General features: G+C 43.5%; 1 protein-coding gene across 2 annotated transcripts in view; it reads right to left on the bottom strand.

Moving 5' to 3' along the window:
- Window positions 1-23,994, bottom strand: part of DENND1A (DENN domain containing 1A) — a 154,344-nt gene that overhangs the window by 99,564 nt on the left and 30,786 nt on the right. For both annotated transcript variants that reach the window (XM_088525395.1, XM_088525394.1), the window contains exons 4-5: window positions 11,817-11,866; window positions 10,216-10,335 (exon numbers count right to left, since the gene is read on the bottom strand). In XM_088525395.1, the coding sequence (XP_088381521.1) occupies window positions 10,216-10,335; window positions 11,817-11,866 (170 nt within the window). The remainder of the gene's footprint in view (window positions 1-10,215; window positions 10,336-11,816; window positions 11,867-23,994) is intronic.

Below are 23,994 nucleotides of genomic sequence, written 5' to 3' on the forward strand. Positions count from 1 at the left end.
ATTTCATCCCAGTTGCTCGTGCCTCTCAGATCTGCCACAGCTGGACCCGATCAGGCAGGGCTGTAGCTGATGCTCCTGTTGCACGTTACCAATAATTTGTTGGGAAATGGGTACCCAGATTGGTTAGAACTAACATCCCTTCGGCTTCCAGGGGAAGGTGAGAGAAGGACGGATAGAAACAGAGGGAAGCTGCTGTTCTGAACATCAGCAGCAGCTGATCACAGGCACTGAAACATCTGCAGCAAAGACTTCACATCCTCTATTGCAGCTGCACTGGGCCTGCCACCATAACAAGAAAACAAGCACGAAGCTGCTCAGGACAAGGAGTAGCAGCCGAGAATGAAACACCACATCTCTCAACTCCTTGAGAAGACAGACAAACATCACCTGGAATGAACTTGACCTCTTTCAGAGCATTTGCCATTACAGCAAAATCAGGACTTCACAACTTGTAACATTTTCTGACTTTTGTCATCTTTTCCTATTGCCACTAATATTCAAACCATAATTCATTTTAATTCACAACGTCAAATAATGTGCAACATCCTCGGAAGATCCAGCATTAATAAAACATTATTCAAATAATATGTAAGAGAAAGGAAAAGGCGCAAGAGGCCTGGGCAGTGCCTTTTTCTGGCTGTTTGGCTGAGCTCGCCGGAGCAGGCTGGCGGCGCGCGGGACGCGGCGGGCGCGCGCGGGCTGTGCGGGTCAGCGGGGCTCCGCCGCACCGAGCGCCGGCAGAAGGGGCTGCGCTGCTGCTCCTGCGCGTGAAAACCCGAAGCTCAGCTAGCAAAGCCTTTAGCAGACACACTCGCACTACAGTGACAACCCCACAGCTTTTCACTTGGCGTCAGTTTATACACTCCTTGCTGACTGGTTATTTACCAACTGCATCTGGTTGAAAAGACGAGTTTGTTGTTTTGGAGTCCAGTGGAACTGACTCCTTTCAGTGCCAGGTTTAGACTTAAAACGTCAAAATGCATCACTACAGCCCTGGCCATCGCGCCCCAGAAAAATTCAAATTAAAACAGTGAAGAGGAACCAGCTCACACACTTTTCATAGATTTATAGAACAGAAAATACAAATTAAATAGTTCATTCTCTGTGTTGTGAAACTCAACAACATAACTAAACTACAGAAAAAAAACCCCAGAGGTTTGGAAAAAACTATACTGGAAAGAGTGTATGAGAAAGAAGAAACACAAAGCAGATAACTAAATTTAGTTATGTCAAGCTCTCTTCTCACTAGGTTCATCACTTCTCCACAGATATTCTGCAAGTAACTGAAAACAGAAGCCAGTGTCCGTTTAAGCAAATCAGCAGTGGTAAAAACCCTAAACTTTTTAAATGTAAACTGTTTTATAAACATGTCAAGTTAAAGCAAAATGTCTGCGACACCAGGAGACCTCTTCCAACCCTGCGCACTCCGTCCGTGGACGTCTCATATTTTCTGGGCACTTCAGATCAATTTTCTGTCCTATGCAGAACTCCAGCAACAACCCTGGACGTGGCGCTGGAGCTTGAAGGAGAGGAGAGTTTCCGAGGCAGGGGCCAACCCTGCCGCCCTCCCCGCTCCGGGACGGAGCCGTCCCCGCAGCCGACGCGGGAGCCCCCGGAGACCCCGCGGGCAGCAGGGCCGTCCTCGCTCGGTGCCGGCTGCTGGACTGTTCAACGAGGGGGGATCCGATTTGGGGTCATTTATTCCTGTATTTCTGCAGGCAGACACAGCCGGTTTGCTATTTTCTTTCATCCCTAAGATTTTTAGGAAGTACAGAGATTCCAGAGCCAGCACTGCACAAGAGCCCAGCAGAGCATCTGAAAAGCCCTCCAGATCATTGCCAGCTGCTAAACATCTTTCTGGAAGGCTTTGACGTTATCAGACAGACACCTACAGAGCTAGCAGTTCATTTGATTAACATACAGCTATATTAAAACCTCTAGACTAGACTTTATTTTTTGTTTTTGACTGTGATATGTGCCTGTGCCCCCCAGGAAGTGTTAGCAGGTTAAAGCTTTGGTTGGTTGGTTGGAGTTGGTCCATGCCCTGGACTTGCTACAGTCACCGCGAGCAGCCTGAGCTTGTAATTACAGATACAGTTATACTACAATTAAGATACAACACTATTAAAACACCTACTATGCCCTCCAGGAAATATTAGCAAACCTCTCTATGTTCTGATTCCACATACAGCTCAGATTTCACATATAGCAGGCTACTACTAAATACACTAAATTATTAGTTGTTAATGTGATAATCTGTATACTCCATGAAAGAAAATTCCTACTAGCACTAGTTCAAAGCGTGCACTACAAATCCGTGCTTTTCAATGCTCTGAACTTTTCATCCACAAAAAGTGAGAATTGGATCTCCTTTCTTATTCATCCGTGAGTATCCCCACAAACAGACAACCACTACAGAACATTTTGGGGCAGAAGAATCAATCTTTCTCAATGAAGTATCCAATGACTTCCAGAGGTTTCCAAAGAAGCCCCGGAGCCGCTGCACCCCGAGCGAGCCCGTCCGTGCGGCCCCGGCGGGCGCAGGGCGCTCCGAGCGCGGCTGCCCGCGGAGCAGCTCCCCGGGGCTCCAAAGGCAGGGCCTGAAGAAGGAGCATCCAAAAGAGAATGAGCAACGACAACAGCGGGAGAATCTGAGGGGCTCACAATGGGAAGAGGCGCTGCAGGAGGGAAGCGGCTCCACGTGCCCCCAGCCCTCGTCCTCGTCCCAGAGCCCGGCTCTGCGCTGCCCTCGGGAGACACGAAGCTGCTTCACACTGCAAGCGACCGTCACCTCCCTCAGGAGGCACCCGGAGGGGAGGGATGCAGGTCAATGGCGGGATCCGCCTTGCTTTGTGCCCTTACGAGACACAGGAGCCAAAATGACAATATTCGAGTGCTTTAAACACTCTCGGTTCTCCAAGGGAAATTATTATAATAATAATATGATTTCATGATCATTTTTATTACAAATCCAATAAAAACTTATAGTTAATTTTACTACCCATCTGCTCCATGACACTTCATGAGCATAAAGTGATGCCGCATGCTTTTATTTAGCTTACATTTTACCAAAATTTGCATACTCCCTGCTCAGAACAGGCTGTTCCTGCATCCCGTTCTGTCCCTAGGTATACGGAAATACTCCCCGCACTCCGGAACAGGGCTCGAGTCAAGCCAGCCCTTGAGGCAGCCCAAACACCAAACCAGAGTGCAGAACCAGCTGAGGACGCCAGCCCCACGCGGAGGGAAAACGTGTAAAGGAGCGAGTGCACGAGACGCAGGGTTGGTAAACTGGACTCTTTTATAGTGGGATAATCCAATTATTCTATAAATTGCATCCATCTTCTAAAAATGTCACCAAAATTCTAAAATCTATGTCTTTCTCTTCTCAAGGGTAAATATTTTTCTATGGCTTTTGGCCAAATGAATGAAGAGGGAACACTCTGGAAGACAGCAGAACTTTTTTTTTTTTTTTTTTTTTTTTTTTAAACACAATAGCACACAGACACTCAGCTGCAGAATTCCGGACCTTCCTCTTTAAGAGCAGCTCAAGCTGTGGCAAGGCGCAGCAGCGGCTCTCCCGGCGCGGCGCAGCGCGCGCAAACAGGGGTGCCCGGGCCCTTCCCGCTGTTTGTCCCCTATGCATCAGTGCCCTGCCAGTTGGCAAGGCCGAGCCAGGAAGCTGTCAATTCCAATCAAGTTTCGGCCGCGCAGTCCTATTAAAGAAGTCTTGCTGGTTAAGGGGCGTCCACTGTTTCCAAAGCATGGGAAAAAAAAAGAAAAAAAAAAGGTAGAAAAAAAAGGGCCTGCTTTCCTTAGATTTGAGCTGGCAACTTTCACTGACTGGAGTTTTCAAGGAGCCATGAATGAGCCTAACAAAGGAGTTCTGTGGCTAGTTTCTGGCTGAAATCCATGTCAACAGTTTTTAAGGTCACAGGTCACACTAACTAACATTTATTCCCAGCAGACCCTGCTCTAAACACAGGCTGTAAGTAGTACAAATTTGGAATTTTTCTGTAATCCCTTGAGATATTCCTGATCCTTCCACATGTTTCTGCTCAATTAAAAACAATTCTCACTTTGCACCACAAGAGAGGCCCCTGCTCAGAAATCTTATTCTGTCCTAAGAAGAAGTGGACAAAGACTGCAATCAAAGGGAAGGAAGGGAGGGGGGGAGAGCAGCTCCCAACGAATCACACAAACCCCAAATAACTCCGCACACAATCACGTTCACTTAGTCACATTTTCTGCCATCTGCCACAAACGATTTCGGATCCATCTCTCTCCGTCTCAGGAGCAGCGCATCCTGCGCTGGCTGCGAGGGATTTCCCGCAAACATTCCCGCGTTCCGGGTGCCGACGCTGAGCACCCAGGGAACACGACAGGGAAGCGAGGCTGAACTCGCGGCGCAGCATGGCCACGGTGCCTGCGAAACACGCACCCATCCAAAGCCTTGGGATGTTTTTTATTTCAGCAAAACCCGGAGCAAGCCGAAACTATCGCTTCAATTTGTGTCACTTTTGCTACTTCAGGTAGTCAGAGACAAGTGCTGGTGCTCTCAGGCAAGCCCAGAAGTTAACGTGCAAACACGCGGGCAGCGGCTCCGGTGGCTCCTGTCCGTGGGCAGCGGGTGCTCAGGACGGCCGGGCCTCCCTCCCCAGCGCCGTGAGCGGGTCCCGATCCCTGCTCAGGGGGCTCTGCTCCCAGCACAGCCCTCTCCAACGAGGGACGGGCGGTATCCGATGGGGCAGCAGCGTTTACCTGGCACCTCCCAAAGCTGCTTTTGTAACACCTGGCACAAAGATACTCTGCAAATTAAATACGCTGCATATTCACCCAAAACACTTTCGTTGAAAAACTGCAGTTCACAAGGCACAATATTTATGTGCCTGGATGGACAGGTACACGGACCTCCGACCACCGCAGCTCCCGGGGACTGATTTCTCCTCCAACAGAGCTCACTGTGTCTACCTTTGCCATCTGAGGACCAACAAACCATGACCCTTTATCAGCTTCAGGACACCCTGGAAAATATACTCAAACGGGTTAGTGAAGAATCATAACAGAATTTACAGAACTTAATAAATCATCATTCCAGTAAACAATAATCCAGACTAGATTAAAGAATCAGGGTTTCAGAAAACCACTATTTTTTCAGAATGTGTTTCTAGTTCAGAGTGTTTTTCATTCTATTTTTCACACTACTAACCTTAGCAGCATAAATGAAAAATAAGGGACCATGAAGGAACCAAGCAGGAGCAAGAGCTGAACTCCAAGGCCAGTAGACTGATAAATTTTGGTTTTAAATTCAAATAAACATTCCCAAAAGAGTTACATATCTAACGCTGGGGTCAGCTTGGTGAAAAGATCTGTAAACTCTAGCAACACCAGAACAGAGCTGGCGACCTGGCATTTCCCTTCACCTGAAACCACTACACTGGCTTAGGCACATATTGATAAATTGAAACCTGAACTGGTTTATATATTCAACATAACTTTTTAGTATAATTACCTTCAAATAAGTTTATTTCATAAATGTATCATTTATTTTAAAGACCAAATAATCAGAATCCAAAATAGCCATTTGAAGATAATAGTAGATCTTATCTATTTGTGTGCTGAAAAAATGACTGGGTCCCTCTGCTAAATGCTGGAAATACTTGGAGAGACAAAAGATTTTTGAAACAAAATCTTCCAAATAAATTGCAGAGTTGTTAGCTGTGTTATATAACGAGTGCAATAACAGTATCAAAGGCTGGCGGAGCTATCCCCGTTTCCTCCATTCCCGGCAGGGCTCCCTGCCCTCCAGCTGCACCGCGGGGCTGCCGGCGCCGCCGCTTCCACCGCGCGGGTGCAAAGGGGAGGCCCCGGCAGCGCCAAGGAACGGCTCCCTGCCCAAACACGTTTTCACGTCTCGTCCAACTTGAGATTCATCCTTGCAGTAGTTTCCTCATGGCTTTATATAACCTATATTACTCTTCATTTTCTTCACACAACCTGGAACATGAGAAATAGCACAAGAGGAACTCTCATGCTTGCAGTTATTTCAAATAAGAGGTTTTCAATTCTGTCCCCCTAAAAGCAGATTATAAGCAGAAGAGTTTCATGACCTTAACTTTGCGAAATCGAGCAGTAAAATAAAACTATTGCTTTCAACAGCCTTCCTGGTAGTAACACAAGTTACTTTCCATACTACATTCTCCTTATAAGACCGCCTAAACCGAAACAAGATCTGTTCTGCTTACAGTTCTAGATCACGTTAGAATTAGCTAAAGAGCTAATTATAGAGCTGGGAACAGTGTCTCTAATGGGATCAACACAAGGGCTTCGAGAGAGTTCAGTGCAGTGCGGGTTGTGGGGAAGATGAGCAAGCTAGTAAGGAGATCTGAAGCTACAAAACGAGGGAATTAAAATCAACAGCCACAGCATGCAAACTTCTTAAGAACCAAAAAGCATCCACATGCTTCAAGAACACAACAGAGCAGAAAGGTACAAAATAACAGGCTATTTTTAATCAGTGAGATTATATCAGTAGATCAGTATGTTTACATCATCTTTCAGCACACTGCAATTAGCAGGAAATGGCAATCAAGAACAAATTCTGAGCATCTTTGATGCCTATCAGGCTCTTTCTCCTTGATGAAAGAACTAACATGTAGAAAGCAGAAAACACAAACCATGAGTGTACAAACCCCAGAGCAAAACTAGGGAACAAGCGTGCTTCGGGGCTGGGAAAGTTGTCTCTGAGGAGTAAGCAGCAGCACTGGCGGGTGCCCCACTCTCGTTTTTTCTTTTTTCAAAGCAGCCCTTCACTGAATTCAGAATTACATATACTGGTCACCTGCAAAATCCCATCCCAAGCAGGATGCAAAGTCAGATGAAAGCAGTGAGCTAGGGATTTTTTTAATTGTATCTTCATTGGGTGCACGTTTGTAACCCACCCCGTCCTACACCCCACCGAGCTGCGGTGACACCGGTTCGGGGCTGCTGTCCGCCCTCTGCTGTCTGAACTGCAGAAATCGATACTGTTCCTAGAGCTCTGCGTGAAAATAACCACTTTACACACAACTTCCAAACACGGAAGTTTCAGGATTAGCTAGAAATTAAGTAAAGAAAAAGAAAACAGAATTAGAAGACAGAGAGGGTCAGTGATTCTGCATTACTGGAAATCCTAGAACACGCAGAAGATACAGCTTTTTAAAAAAAAAAAAAAAAAAAAAAAAAAAGGACAGTAATATATAAATGTAATCAAGAAAAGTTGCTGTTTCTTGCAACGATCCTGAAAACCATCTTGAAAGCAGTTTCCTAAGCAGTTACTCTGCACCGTGGAAGCCCCTTCTGCTGAGAGCAGGAGCTACATCCGAGCAGGTCGCTCTCCCGCTTTTGAACTCCAAGCAGGTGCCTTCCTGCACTTTGCATCCACTTGGAAGAGTCTCCGGTTTACCTTGAAAAGCAGAGCCCAGCCCCGGGGTCAGTGTGTTTGCTCAGAGCTCAGCTTTGCCTCCAGGCCTCTGCTGGAAGTCTCCAGCGCGGAGGGCACAGAACCTCCTCCTTCCTGCCCGCCCGCCGAGGGACCTCCACAAGTGAGGATTTGCCATCTCCAAACCCACCGGCCACAGCCTGACCCTCGAAATCCCTGTTTGATATCTCTGATATCTCCCGTGAAATCTCCATATGGTAATATTTGAGTGTCATTTCTGATATAAGCAGTATCAGTTCATTCTCATGCTCTCACACACTCCTGCTGCCATCCCGTTTGCACGGTGGCGGAGGGCACGGAGCGGATCAGAGAGGGCCGCCAGCGAGCGCCGACAACGTGCGCTGGGTCAGTTCAATGCTTTTAGCAACAGGTGACAAGCACAGATTTACGTAAGGTAGCCCAAAACGTCATAAAAATAAATCATTTTAAGCAGGAAGGAAAGGTAAAAGTAGAACAGGCAAAAAAAGTTGAAGACTCCCAATGAAGAGCTCATTCCCTGCTTGTTCCAGCACAACTGTCACGGATTACGAAACTGCTGCTCTTGTGGGCAAAGCTCTGCCCAGATTTCTATGGTGCAGATGCAAATTGAGTCAGCTTGTTAGAAAAGGTGGAACAACATTCAGTGCTGCATAAATACAACTAGCACTTCTGACCAGCTTGCTGTTATCTTCAAAACTGCAAAGGATTATACTATTCATTATTTGCATGTATATTTTATTCTGAAAAAAAAGTGAAGTATGGAACTTATGCCAACAAATTATAGAAACCTATAAAAAAGTTTTAATCCCAGTTTCTTTTTGATATAATGCTCATATTTTTCAGCCTGTTTTGACCCATCCATCCCCACTTGGAGCAATAGTCTCCCTTTACTAGGCAGTGTCCTTGAATCCATAAAGGACACTGAAAGATTCACATTAACAATATGTGCTGCTGTCCTGGGAATAACGAAAGTGAATTTGTGTAATGCTGATTTACATTCTTCATTATCTTCTAAACCATCCATTAATTTGCATTAATGATGATCTTTCAATTTCTCATGAGTTCATAGGAAAAAGAAGCAACAGGAACGGTGCTAGAGCCCCTGCTCATCCACTGCTGTAACCGCACCGAATATTTTTTTTTTTTGGTTGAGTTGAAGCAGAAGGCATTTAACTACAACATAACTCCTCCATTTCTTCTTGGCATTCACTCAACATAAGGGAGCTGACAGCAAAGAGAACTAATCCAGGAGAAATCAAGAAAGGGATTCGTACTACTCATTCAGATTTTCTTCTGCAGCTTCCCCTTTAGCTCGTCATTAAGCAGGCAAGGTTACCTACGAAACCAGCCCCTTCCCACACGAGAGCAGACCAGCTCCCCAGGTAGGCAGGGTAACAGCTACAGGAAAACACGCGGGGAAATACCCTCCTGCCCTGAGCACAGGGCTCACACTGCTGCCGTGCAAGGGCTGAAACCTCTTCTGGAGAAACGAGGGAATGACGACGGTGGGAAAACACTTGGGATCCTGCTCCTCTCACAATTAATAAGTAATTTTGGTAGATTTCGTAACAGTTGCTCCAAATATTAAGCTTCTTCAGTGAAGGTCTAGGGAGCAGATCACTCCTGTCACTCTAATGGTAAACTATAAGGCAACACCTATTTGAACACCTGACTTCAGTACAATGGCGCTAAAATATTCGCTATAAATTACTAACATCAATTGAAATCTACTCCATGGCATTACCATACATAGCCCAATCAAGGCAGAAATCATTTCTCTCACATCTGGCAACATCATCCCTGAAATTCCCGAGATGTGTCACACAACGTCCGTGCAGCAGGTCCCCTGGTGCCATCGCCCACACGCTGCACCCGCAGCCCCAAGGCCGGTTCTCCCTGTTCTTGCCTGGGGGCCCCCACGAAGGACCAAGCAGAGGGGGTGTTCAGAGCCCGGGACAGTAAAGGAAATTGTCCTCCTCTTTGCAATTGCTTGAGCAGCTGTCTGATCACCTAGCTGACTGTTCAGATAACTAAATCTGAACTAATGGGAAAAAACAGAAAGCAGACCACTATGAAACTTCTTTAGAAAGGAACAAGCAGGACAACACGCGGAAAATCTCGACTTCCCTACGAGTTCTTAGCAGAACCAGTAAATCGGTATAAAAGCATCATTTTTGCAGCAAATACAAAATTATATTCCAGTAGGTTGGTGGAAGGTTATTAGAAACAAAACTGACAAATCCTTGTCGCCTCTTCTGTGTGAAGTACATTGTTTCCAACTTGCACTATCAGTTTTTACAGGACACAATGACAAAACCATCAATATAACAGCAAGGCACACTAATGCAAACTTCAGGATGTGGACAGCATCAGCAAGACATTCTCTCAGTTACCAACAGATGCTTTTTTAATAAAACTTGCATATACAAATGTCCACAAAACGTCTTAACAGGATCAGTTGTGACAGCTAAAGATAACGGCTGCCATCATCCTATGTCATATCAAATTACTGCAAAGAGACATTGATTTTTTTTCCCACATTGTTAACTCAAGAACATTGACTACAAACAAATATAATTATCTACAGAAGAACTCAAAGTGCAAGATATTTTGCACCACTTCTGCTGAAGAGCAGTGGCCTTTGAGGACCAGATAGGAAAGTAATTTTGAACAGCTGGAAATTATAATTGCAGTGTAACAACGTAAAGTCAAACACTGTTTCCTAGAGTCAGCCAAAAGCCAAACCACAGACTTACCTTAAGATACAGAAGCAGCTCTTGGTCCCAGAAGATAAGCGGCAGAATCCAAACCTCTGTTTGCTGTCAATGTCTGTAAGCACAAACGTAAAGTTCTGGCCAACTTGGCTAACTGCATGGCTGAAAATAAGGAGAATAGAAAGGAAAAGTTAATGCTGAGCTCACTCAGTGTCACACATATCTAATCTGACTGAGTCATTGAACCTGTAACATTTCCTCTTTCAGCAGAGGGTTTTGTTTTTGTTTTTGTTTTTTTAAGAAATTAACTTTGAGAATATACACCCTTGAAAACTTAAAATATACAAAGGGGCTGGAGGTGGGGGTTGGGTCTTATTTTTTAAGCATGAGAGGATATTAAAAAATACATTTATCTATAAACAAAACCTGCTATGAGATGCACTATTAGGTGCATCTCTGACTCAGTACACACCATATCAACCATACCCATGTTCTCACTCATGTAATCCTAAGTATTTCTATATTTCTGTATCTGTTTACTTCAAGTGCAAGACCATGTTTAGTAGCATGTTTATTTTTAACAGACACAAAAATAGACACACTCAGAAACCAAATTCAGATCAGGATCAGAAAGATTCCACTGTGCAGCTTGGAAGCAGGAATCTGTGGTTGATCCCAAACAAGGAAGGGAACAAGCACTTCTCACTGCTTAGATCAAAGTCTCTTCTTCAGAATCCAGACTGATCATTTTGCCAGAGATCCTGGAGAGACGTCCTACATAGAGTATTACTGTCACAGAAGTTATTATCCTATGATCTTAATTTATTTGGACCATCAGAAAGTATCTTCACTATTACATTAAGAATAATCATTTAAAAAACCTCTCAATATTACAGCGAGGTTCTAATATCACAGCTGTTAACAGTAAGGTACTGAACTCCTGCTCAGAGCGAGTCAAACGCAGTGTAACGAGAACCCACCCCGAGGACCAGGCACGACAGTAGCTGGCAATGGGAAGCAACGTGCCGCAGCAGGGCTGATACACAACTGCAGATTTCTAATATTGTATTTCTAAAGTAAATTATTTTCATCTCAGAGCAGAAAACAAGATTTTGCTGATAATACTGAGGGGAAATTAAAGCATGGTCTGAGCGCATTTCATTATGAGGCCCTGAGATGCTTTCAATGACTATTTTAAATGTTATAAAAATGCACAAACAAGTAATCAATAGTGGAATGACAGTAAAGAGGCTCCTAAATGTAAAGCATTTAATGATTCATTATTCTGCCTTTTCTGTCTAAATCTTGGCAGTTAAGACATCACACATGTATGTAACCAAAATTTTTGATATTGCATCTTTAATGATTACTACTCAAGTTTTTCCACATCCAAATACTACACAAAACTGAAACAAAATGCACTTTTATTGCTGCCTGTGAACAGCTCAAACTTTTAAAACTTTTTTTTTTGATAGTGCCCATAAAAACTCCAGGAAAAAGGGATACTGAGACTATATTTTGCACTTGAGTGCTTTAAATCACAGTCAAACAGACAGAACATTAGGAAAGGTATGGTTTTTATTTTCTATAGCAGTTTTATTGACAAGCTTATTTTCTTGTAAAATTTCAAAATCCAACACTACCTGTCCACATAGAAGGGGAAACAAAACTTGGTCAAAGTCTGTAGAACTTCCTGTGGAGAGAAAAGGAGATAATTTATACATCTAATGGGACCAATAAATCTAATATTAACCACAACGCACAATTTCACAACTTTGCCCTGAAGAAATACGAGACAGATGAAGAAATATGGGCTTTATCAATTACACGGAAGGAGTACGAGGCAGTCAATCATGTGAAATAATAAACATGATCAAACTTCATTAAAAATGAAAAATTAATCAAGATTCACACATGGGCAGGCAGCAGGAGCCATCCAGCAACCCTCGGAAGGGCAGGAGGAGGTTGGGTTGTTGAGTGTTAACACCTCTCCGGGGACGCGCGCTACCCCGGCCATATGGATCCCAGGGAACGGCGGAGCACATGGGCCGGGGGCAGCGCCGCGGCCGCCGTCTCCTAGGAACGGGGCCTGCGCGCCCGGGAACGCGCCGCGACCCGCGGAACAAAGGATGAAGCCAACAGGGCTCGGAGCGGGGACATGAAACATTGCCCACCACTACCAGAAATAAAATTGGAGGTGTTAATAGACTAATTAAAATAACGTGTATTAACATAAATACAAATCATTTCCTCTAGGAACCATGTTCTAGATGTTTCAAAGCACTACCTCAGAGAAACTTTTAAAAATAACCCTTGTATGGTTACAAGGTGTATGCGTGAAGACTGAGAACACGGTCAAGAGAAATGCTTACAATTCAAAAATCATTTCCGACTTAAAAGCTTTAAATAGATATTGTAATTAATGAGGCAAGGCTAGAAAGATATGCAAGTCCCCAGAAGACAGGGCAATCTGTTCCAGTAGATTGTTCCATTATACCCAAAGTTTCGTTCTGCATTACAAAATCCACCATAATGGCTGCAAGGTTTGCAAATATTTACCACCAAATTATTGTCTATTCTCCCCTTCACACTCAAGTATCTCAGCACCTGAAATGTAAATAACACTTCGGCCTGGAACTGAAGCAAGATAACCATGACTAAATGATAAACCATCTGATAAATTATCAGCAATAACTAAACTGAGGCTTCTCGCTTCATTTATTTTTAAAACCAGTTCAATCATTCAACAAATAAACTACATCAATCTAATAACCGATTCAATGGAGCAGAAAACATATTGAGCCCCTCGCAGAACATGTTCCGCCTGCGGAATTGCAGGCGGCGCATCCCGCGCGGAGCCGAGCGCCCGCGCCCAGCGCCGCTCTGGAAACGCTCCTAGCAAGGAGACACAGACGAGACCACTTGGACTGCTCGCCAGTTCATTGGCAAACTATGTACACACCTTTCTTCAAAAAAAAAAATAAAATAAAAATCTATTGAAGACTGCCGTGCACATCAGTGAAGTCTCCTTAGTCTCCTTCCTTGCAATGTCAGCAGGAAACTTGCAAGAAGCTATGCAGGTTTCAGGGTAAACTCTGGAGAGTTTACTGGAGAGAATACTCTGCATTCTTTACAAACACATTATTTTGAAATGAAATAACAACCTGATTACAAGGGCATCGTTCATGGGAGCGGGGTCACCCCGCGCGGAGGCGCCGTCGCTTCCGCAAGGACCTGGCTGCACCGTTCAGGCCACAATCACACCCCAACTCCACACACACACACACACACACACACCCACACACAATCTACAGCTGCATGATTTTTGATTATTACACAGTTGTCCTCATATCTGAATAAACTGCAAAAATCCCCCAAAAATCAGCATTTTAGAGGAATCAAAATTGTAGCTGAAGGAGAGTGAAACATCTATATATTTATTTGCCTTATCAACAAAAATTCTCCTCAAAATAATGACTGCATATCTAAAGCTATTTTTAGAAAAATAGCTACAACAGCTTTGAAACAAAACACTGCAAACAGACAGTGGTGCTGCTAGAGAGCTCATAGGCACCTCAGGACGGCACAGGATGTTCTTCCCTCCCACCGTGCTGGGGCAGGAAGGTTTAACCCATCACTGCACCTGCAAGTACAGACACCCACACGTGGAACTCCCAGCATCTCCCGGCACTGCCCCACTGCAGGGTGAGAGCACACACAGCGCTGCGCCTGTTCTTCATGCACACACACCTTCCCAAACAGGAAAGGGAATCCTCTCCTACACAGGCAACATACTTAATCTATACTGCATACACTGTCTTTGTCTCTTAAAATAAACCCTTTCAGTAACAGAATGATGCAAGCTTTATAATGTTACTGCACAGAATTTGCCACTCATTTTAGGCTACAAATTATCTGTTTGATTGAGACAAACAACTTGTGCAGGTTAATCAAAAAGGCATTTTTTAAATTTTACCTATTAAAAATCACATACATAACCACAGTTTAATTAGCAAGGATACCAATACTTTATGTGTTATTGGAGAAATGTTCAATTTTTGCTCAAGTTACAAAATAGCTCCTGCCCATGTAAAGATACTTTTTAATTTTTTAATACTACTCCATTTGAAATATTAGCAATGTCTACATAAACCACCTTTTCCCCTACACGCTGGGTTAGTAGGATCACCATCTTTTTAGGATCCAAACAACACATACAGCAAAACAAAACCTTGACATTTTAGGATCCGTCTCATTTTATCTGACATGGAAAACAGTATCAATAGTTTGTTTTCTTACTTTATTCCCTTATGCATATTTTCTTAAGGAAAAACTACCTAAATTGCTCTAAAATGAACTCCTCAAAAAGGAAAAAATAAACAGAAAAAGGGAAAAAATAAACAGATCCCAGGGCACCTCAGATAAAGCATAAATTACCCGGTAGCAGAAACCAGCGTCCCTAGGGTATCACATGCCAGTTTTCCAGATCAATCCCCAACTTTATATTTTCACAAATCTTTTTACATGCAGTTTGATTTTTAACATTTTAATGAGCAGAAAGTGCATCCCTAGCAGCCAGCGACTGCAGTTAAAGTGCAGGGCATGAACCGTGTCCCCGGGGGGCCGCGCGGAGCCGTGTCACCGCCGGCTTTAGGACACACGCCACCTGGCTCCACGTCCCAGGGTTCCAGCTCTTTTCATAATCAAAACACTGCTGACATTATAAACCCCACGCGGGCCTGCTAAAACCCTTCCCAATCAATAAGGCCAGTACATAACTTATCGGAGACAACACAGAGCTCATTGATTACGTTTGGTTTCAGTAGCAAAGTTTTCAAAATAAATGAGCCGGGAGCGGAGACGCGGAGCCCCGCGCGCTCCTGCTGCTCGGTCCCTTCGGCTCGCGCCCTGCACGGCCGTGTCCCACGCGCGGCCACCAGGGACGGCTGCTCGCACAGCCCTGCACGTTCCCGGGGCCAGGCGTCCCCTCGGCCGAGCCTCAAAACACAAACCCAGAGCCCCCACCGCGCAGCCGGTGCCACGTCCGGGGACCTTGAGCCCCTGCCGAGTCCACAAGACGGCCTCAAAGGAACACCAGGAACACACACCACGGGCTACAGCTGAACAGAACCTGCAGGAACTTGCAGCATCTAGTGCGAGAAGAGCAGCCTGGCCCAACATTCATCTGCTCTTAGATTCAAAGTGACACCAGAGAAGTTGGAGTAGAAGTTGGAGTAAAACAAAATTAGAAGAGGCAGAGAAAGATTTGTGAAAGACTATGAATGATTCAGGCCAGACACTCAAATATTCATCTGAGTCAGAGAAGAGAAACCATATTCCACATAAAAGACAACAGGTTGGGATCCATATTTGGAAGCCTATTAGGAAACCTGAGGTAAAACAGGACAAAGTTGAAAAGACTATCCAGAATACAGACAGGATCTATAGCTATGGGAATGCAATGGAAAAGAAAAAAACCTGTGTTTCAGAAAGTCCACCCAACATTTTTACAAGAAAATGATTCACATCCAACAAGAGAGCGGAGCACTGCAAACCAGACGGGTTTTCCATGGAGAGCTGCTCAGTGATGAAGAACCTGAAGCCAGTTTCATTTCCTTGACCTTAAACGCGAGGTGAAGTATTGGGGAGCTCGGGAAAGCTCGCTTTGAAGATCTGAACCTTAGTTTTGCACTTTATTATCAGCTCTAACTTACTACATTCTACCATATTTTGCTTATTATTGTGACATTATTCACATGAATTAACAAATGCCATGCAATTATATAAAAAAATTGGGATAAGTGTTGTAATACAAACAGCTCATAAAATGCCTTTCAAAATAAAGAAGAAAGCAGCCTGATGGAAATACCAGTATCATAAACCACAGCAAAAATTGTAGAGTTTAAAAGATGTATGAGCGGAGAAAGCAAACAGCAATAAACTTGAAAATGAGACTTCTCCAGGTCTGTTTTCATCTTAAAAGAAAACTGCTTGAACACAAGACTTCTTTCAACATATCACTGCGCATTTAAAATATTGTCAAACTTCATTTTAATTGAAGCTATTAAAAAACCTTTCTATAAGCTTATAAGTTGATAGTAACTTATTTTTACTTCTTATAGCAGTGCTAAATATTACTGACCTTTATAATGGTCAAAGTATTTTAAGAATCTTAATCAATTCTATAAAAAGCTCTTTCACACCCCAAAAGAGGAGTATAATGTGTTTGGCAGCATTAATTAAAGTTACCTTAATTTACTTTTATGGCCACTTATGTTTTTTCTAGTCTTAGCAGTGCTCGAGTACAGCCCTATGGTTGCTCATCCATTTGCCTGGTGCTCCCGACCCGCAGGGGCGGCTCCTCCGCCGCCGCGCGGGCTCCTCGCCATGGAACGAGAGCAGCAGTTCTCTGAAGGCGGCCAACTGTCCTCGGGAAAACACCATTTCAACCCCACACCAAACAAAACCGCACGCACACGCACACCGTTTTTGGAAATGGGAATATCACGCAAAAAACAATATTTCTTAAGCACACTGAGACCTGGTATTCTTTAAATATTTTAAGCATACAAAACGTGTGCACAGATGGGCAACTTTTCCTCTTGCATTACTAAAAACATATTTCATTATAAAGCTCAAAATCCCTGCATTTTTTAAACCTAATTGTGACTCTGTTTCTTAGAATTCACACCCCAAGGCCAAAGCTTTCCTGCCACCAGTCCTTCAAATCTGACTTGGACATTACACGGGAGGAGGCTCCAAGCCTCCCTGAGGTCTCACTCTTTTTACAACATACGCAAAAACAGCAGATAATGGGTCTACGCTGAATTCACTGCGCTCCCCGGCTCCTCCTGGGACACAGGCCTAGCAGATGTGATAAAAACTGTGTCAGAGAAGGAGCTCCAGTTTTTGCCTTAATGACGACTTCAACCTCTCAACTAATAGAACAAAGGAGCAGAAACGACTGCTACTTTTTTTTAACAAATGTGGAAGTAAAATGGAGCCAAACATTTAAGAGGGTTTTCAAAGAGCTCTCCCTCAATAAACATCTTTAACCCTCTGCCCAAATTAATATTTAGTTTTATCTTTAGAAATGGATTTCAGCTAGCATGTTAGAAACAAAAAATGTATTTGTTGGGGAGAGACTGTTGCTTCCAGTCTTAAATCACAAAGAACTGAAAAATTTTATAAACAAGCAAAAAGACCAACTGCAACTGTATGCATAAATATTAATCTATTGCTACAGAGGAGAAATGGCAGCATCAGAAAGCTGAAATGTAATTGCATGCACTATATCTTAACCACATAGAAATCAACAGGGAGGAATATTCTTATTTCTGCTTTTAGGAAAAATTAAGCGAGCCCTGTTGGCTGTAAGGAGATAACCACAAACCCCTCTCACCATCACGTCTCCTACCGCCAGTGTCTGCGCAGGTGGAGCGCACCGACAACACCGCTTGAAACGTGGACTTTGCTTAACATTTGCTAAACGATGTAACGGAGGCTGTCGGTGACTGCCCGTCCTGGCAGCACCTCCACGGCCCCGCTCTGCCCCACGGCGGCCCCGCACCGCGGAGCACTGGGCACCGCGCGGGACTTGGTTGTCACGACAAGCCCCGAAACCTTTAAAAAATTTCAGAACTGGCATCAGAAAAAAAGTGATCTTCGTCAAACAAGGACAAATTTATGCAAATCTTTTATAAACATTCACAAACATTTATTTAGCTTTTGAAATGTTGGCCTCATTTGAGAGCATGAAAATGAGGGGGAAGTAGGGAGATGCAAAGGACAGCTTAGAGGCTGGCACACTACATAAATATTCAGAAGGAAGATTATAGGATTCATGTTAGGCTGTCTTAGGTTTCTCCAAAGTCCACATAGAATACCAAAGAACAAAACTAACGAGAAGTAGAGCAGATGTTAGACAATGCAGCAGCCCTCTTTTCCACACTCACTTGGCTATACTTCGATGCTTTCATTTTTTCTTTCAATATGGTTAGGTCATTCAAGGATTCTCCTATAGACTCTGCATTGTTGCTACCGAGCTATAAGCTGGACCTCTGTCAGCTTTCCAAAAGTTTCCAATGAAAAGGCATTATGCAAATTCTACCTCTCTCACTCCCTTTCAGGAAAAAAAAGCCTCCAGTATGCAGTCATCGGAGTATTGGAAGTCCCAGCCTTCATTTCTGTATGGTTGTGTTTGCCTTAGGGCCATGCTGCTTGTTTTGACAGTGGATCCCCCTAGATAGTTGGGATTAGTCGAGCTTGTTTAGATAAACTTGAAATCAAGGCCTTCTCTAGGTAGACAGCTAGATGTAGCTACTGAGTTTCCAGCTGCCTCCTCCTTTCATCCCCAAACAACTGCAGATTCACAGTAGATATCACAGCCACAGGCTATGTCACATACATAAGTACAAAATTAAAGGCTGCTAAAAGAAGCCTTTGTAAGTCTTAGTGCTAAAATAAGGAATCTGTACTGCATAGTTTAAACAAATTATTCCAGAAGCACCAGCAAGGCTCTGCGAAGGCGAGTTAACAAGAGAGCTCACAAAAGAGAGCCCCTGTTTACACAAACGGCCACGATCGCTTTGTTCGCGGTCCTGCACCACCCACCGCCCAGCCTCTAAAAACATATTTAAATAAATAGTCTAAAACAGTAACTGCCCAAATGTCTGAAAAGTCCGTTCTGTTTATCAAATATAAAATTTAGGCTGACATAAGATTATTATGAAAGTAGTATTTAATTTACATTTCCATTCACATCCATGACAAGACTGCGGCAGATTTGATCTTTATAATAATCAAATGTTGCAAACCACAGAAATACATTCACACAATTATAATATGTCAACAGAGAAACGGAAATACAGTTTCCAACCTGAACCAAAAACCTAAAAATCAAACTCGGTCCATATGTAACTATGCTACACTTGGATAAATCTGCTCTGTGGTTTGGCTCCAGCAGGAGATGGATTTTCCAGGGGGGCAGAAATCCTCTTTTGATATTTTAACACCGTAAACTCCTCTAGCTGGGAAAGCCTTCACATGCATTTGTGCAGGATCTAGCACAAGAGATCAGGAACTAAAAAGGAAAAATTAATGGCAAGAATATTATAAACAATAGAGTGAAAAAAGCTTATTTCAATGAATAGGAAATAATATCGAAAATCAACACTTTTCGTTTGTTAAAGAAAGAGTGTGAAGAAACCCACTCGAAGACATTGACGCCAAACATTTTGATGAAAAACAAGCCATTTTATGGTTAGGACTCAAAGGTAAGAGCCAAGACCAACCTATTTTTTATTCCTACCTTTGCCACCAACTCTTTCTTTTCCCTTGTGCAAACAACTTCGGTTTTCACTCTCTTCCACCTACGTATTATAGAAATAGGACCATCTCTCACTGCAAAATTAAGTCATTTCATTGACAACATTTTTCATAGAAATTGAAAGTTTTATAAAATGTAGGAGGACAACATTAGCATTCAAAAACCTCCTGCACTCATTACTAAAGAAAAATATTGTCGTGTACACCTAGCAGTTAATCACTGCATACCATAAATCCTCCATTCCTGACAACTTCAGCACGAAATATGGTACAGAGTGGGAATCTAGGAAAGAGCTGAGCAAATCCGTATTCCTAAGAAACGGAGAACAATTTCCCTGCGCTATTTCATTTTAAGGAAGATGGATGGATAGTTTTTAAATTGTTAACCAATTATTAAACATGCCTGGGATAGACAGAGCCCAGTGACACCGACCCCAGAAATGCCCGTTTGCCTCCTTACGGAAGTGCCGGCCGCTGGGGCTGCCCCCGGGAACACGGGCTGCGCGGGAGCCTCGACGGCAGCTCTGCCCCTCGGCAGGGCAAGAAACACCCTGCAAAACACAGGGACTGCCCCAACGGGGGCAACAGCCGAGCAGCTCTTAAAACGGAGCGGTTCCCCTTTCTTAGGGTCTCCTTCACGTCATGCATCTTGGAGAATCACCTACAGGAGGAGGAAGGAGAAAATGATGATATATGATAAGGACACTAATGCCTCCAGGGAAAGAAGAAATTTTCTAACTTTAAACTTCCCAGAGATGATACAGAGGCAGTAACCACCTGAGATAATTTAAGGTTAAGAGACGATGCTTTCTTCGCTGGTGTCAATATTTTCACTGCTTTCAGATATCCGATTATGAGAATATGCTAGATAGTGACCGATACTGCAAAAGCTATAACTATGGGAACTACTTTTCACAGCCAGTGACTACTTGAAGAAAAGATACATACAACCATGATACCCAACAATGGGTATCACAAGCCACGTGTAGATATTAAGTTTTCCAAATATAAAGCTAAGAGCTTAGACTTCCATGTGCAATTTTACAGTTTACCATTGCAGAATAAAAAGCAAATAAAAGGTCATGCCTACCTCAAAGCATGTACGCATGTAGCAGGATTGCCTGGTTACCAAAACCATAAGAAGTCCCATTTCTAGCCCTTTTCCCTCCACCGAAACACCCCCGAGCTCTGTCTTGGCAGCTTGGCAACCCATCCTGCCCCATGGAGGGCATCCCGGAGAGGGGGACCGCGAGGGCTGGAGCCCCAGCCCCGGCTGCTGCCCCTCGTAACAACTCCGGAGGCGGTTTGTGCCTCCTGGGGCTCTTCTACCTGCCACCTGCCACTGCAACAAGAGACACTGCTGTTCCCCACTTACTCATTGCTTTTACAGCACCTGCAGTGAAGCTTTAGCTTCTTTCTCACGTTTTCTAGGCCTCTGCACAGTGGGACATGGGCAGACAAGTTGCAGGAGCTGGAATCCCAAGAACGATCTCCTCCTCCACGCGCCACGGAAACTTCGAAGCCCTGACGACTGCTTTGGGGCTGCAGCACAAAAGGTTCTCCCCACTTTGTAACACTGCTGGACAGTACTGCTAAACCAAAAAAAGCAATATAACTTTTATAGTTTTAAAGTTTCTATATATAATGAACTTTTTAAATGACATTTTTGAACCGTTCCTATATTGAACTATAGCAGCACACTAGAAATGAATCTTTTCAGAAGAATGAAACAACAGAACTTTCTAAGTTATTTTGATAATGACTTAATTAAGGAACTGAAGTGCAATATTATGCGTAAGAACCTCCCATTTTAAAGAATCCCATCTTTACTTGATGTGCATATTTTATATTTTTATCAATAAATTTAAAGATAAAGTGATAATGATTACTCACTTTAGGCCTGATCCTACAACCTTTGCTCACACGACTCGTCCCTCAGGATTTTCATACGACTACCTCAACGAATAAGGTTTGGCAGGACAGCTTTTAAATTATTCATGAACTCACAGAGTTTTAAGGCCAGAAGGGACCATTATGATCATCTAGTCTGACCCCTTGTATAACAAAGGCCATACGATTGTACCCAGTAATACTGGCACTTAGCCGAATAACTTGTGGTGAAATCAAATTGTGTTTCTTGAACATCCAATATTGATTCACATTTTATATAAAAGAATATCCAAATTACTTAGAAAGGAGCCTGAACTGTTTTCACCTGCACTTCAACCCACTTACCCCCTTATTTCTATTCTGGGTTTGTCTAACTTCTGGACAAGCTTTTGACACGGCTAAGAGTCCGACCCCGTCCCAGGGACACACAGGCCAAAGAAATCGAGTCACCTCTTGGGCTCCTTCTCCAGAGGGGCTTGCAAGGCTTCCGTCCCGCTGTTGTGTGTGTCCTGCACCGTCTCCACGTCTCCCCGCGATCCCTGGATGCAGGAGCTCTCCAGGGAAGGGGCCGGCAGCAGCGGGACCCGCCGTGGGGACGCACGCCGGCTCGCGCGGCCGCGGGGCTGGCACCGAGGGGCTGCCGACACGCGACGCTGCCCCCGGCCCCGCTCTGCACAAACCCCCGCAGCCAGCGGGCACCCAGCGCCCTGCCGGGGGAAGGCAAACGGACCAAACCACCAACAGAACCAGGCCCTGCAGGCCATGTGAGACTGTCCAGCACCTGAAGGACTACCAAAAGCAGCTATTCTCCTATGCTATTAAACGCATGCTCTGTCTGAATTCTCTTGTTCTAGAAAACCTTTAATATTATAATCCTTAGATTTGGGAAATTCAAATTTTTAAATGGAGCTTGGATAAACAGCTTATGCCCAAGGCTCTATTAAGATGCAAATCATCTTTGCCATGCGTTTCTCAAGTTTTGCAATTCTATCTAGCACAATCGTCTTGTAACACAGTTAGAACAGGAGCAGCATGCGCTGTTACATACGTAAGGACACTAGATTTGAAAGAGTTTCTGCATTTTTGCTACGAATTAAAGTGACAATAGAGAAGCATGTGAAAGGCACAGGTAGAAATACACAGGGAAAACTGAATTCTCACCTAGCTGGTAAGGAAAAGATCATTAAAAAAAACAGCATCATGTTAGTAACATATGCCAGGAATGATATAGTGAGGCAATGAATCAGGATATATACTACCTTCATCTTCATACATTAAAAGATATTGTTAAAAACAGTTGTTATCAGGAACATGCATTTCCTTCAGTGTTATATGCTAAGGGACACAGTTCGGTTCTGGACAAATGCCCTAAATTCAGAAAATCCTCCGATCTAAAGGCGAAGCTCACGGTTTGGTCCCTGTTTGCGACGCTGCTGCCCCCCGCGCCTTCGCGCTCAACGAGGCTTTGTCCCGCGGCTGCGTTGTCTCCAGAAGGCTCCAGGGGAACAGCAGCTCCATTATCCGCACGCAGGGGACAAGGTGACCTCCTTACACAGTGCACGGGCTGCTCGCCTGCTCCATACAAAGATTCCCATTCATGCTGTTATTTTACCACTACCTAGTCAATAGGGGTCACTGTACAAGCAAAATATTTATAACTATCTTACTTTAAGTTTTATTAGGCTTTCACTTAAAAGGACTCTCTGTATGATGAAATAGGATAACTCAATACAGGCTGCGAGTATCAAATGCTCCAGAAGTGTGTATTAAATACTTCATGTATTTACCATTTACCCTATCTTGGTTGCACTCTGAAGTAGCTTTCAGAACACTAGAACCTCTTTTCTTCAGAACTTTTCTAAATGACTAATTGCTCAACCTTTCCAATCCAACATTTTCATCCACTTTTGAAAGAAGAGGTATTGTTTTACATTGCTGTCAAAGTAGATTTTACTGTAAAGTGTTTGTAGCTGGTAAAGAGACAAAAACTTTATACTTAGGTGGTTATGTGCAATTCAGAAATATTATTTTGGATTACAATCACCCCTGTTCAAGCAACAGGGTCCTCTTAACAAAACCCCCACGTGGGTTTTGCAAGATGGATGTTTATGCTCCATTTATGGTCAACACTGTACAAATATTCCCCAGTCACACAACTCTCACAGCCATACAAAGAAAGGGTGCTTTTTATGTTTCCCTGTGTGCAATGTTTCTACAATGCTCAGAGAGTTTGTACAAGAAAGACCATTAGTTTCTATATAAAGACTGCTATAAAAGTTTTATAGTTTCTATAAATGTATAAAGATTGTTGGTTTCATTATAACTTCTCTTTCAATGCCAGTGGAAAGAAAATTTACCTGCAGAATAGAAGTAGCAATCTGCATCGGTATCCGCTTGCAAACATTCATACAGTAATTAACGGATGGATGCAATATTTCATCAAATTATAAACCAGTTGTTATCATGCCCGCTTGAAGCGGCTCACAAATGGGAACTATCACCACCCAATGATTTTTATTTCCTTTCCAGATGAGCTATAAAGATTGAAACAGTAAAAAACTGAATGATGCATCTGTTCAAAAAAATAAAATAAAATAAAAAATA

Source organism: Tinamus guttatus, unplaced genomic scaffold, assembly GCF_059628265.1.
Source record: "Tinamus guttatus ecotype Peru unplaced genomic scaffold, ASM5962826v1 Tinamus_guttatus_pri_ptg000226l, whole genome shotgun sequence".
In the NCBI taxonomy this organism is placed as follows: domain Eukaryota; kingdom Metazoa; phylum Chordata; class Aves; order Tinamiformes; family Tinamidae; genus Tinamus; species Tinamus guttatus.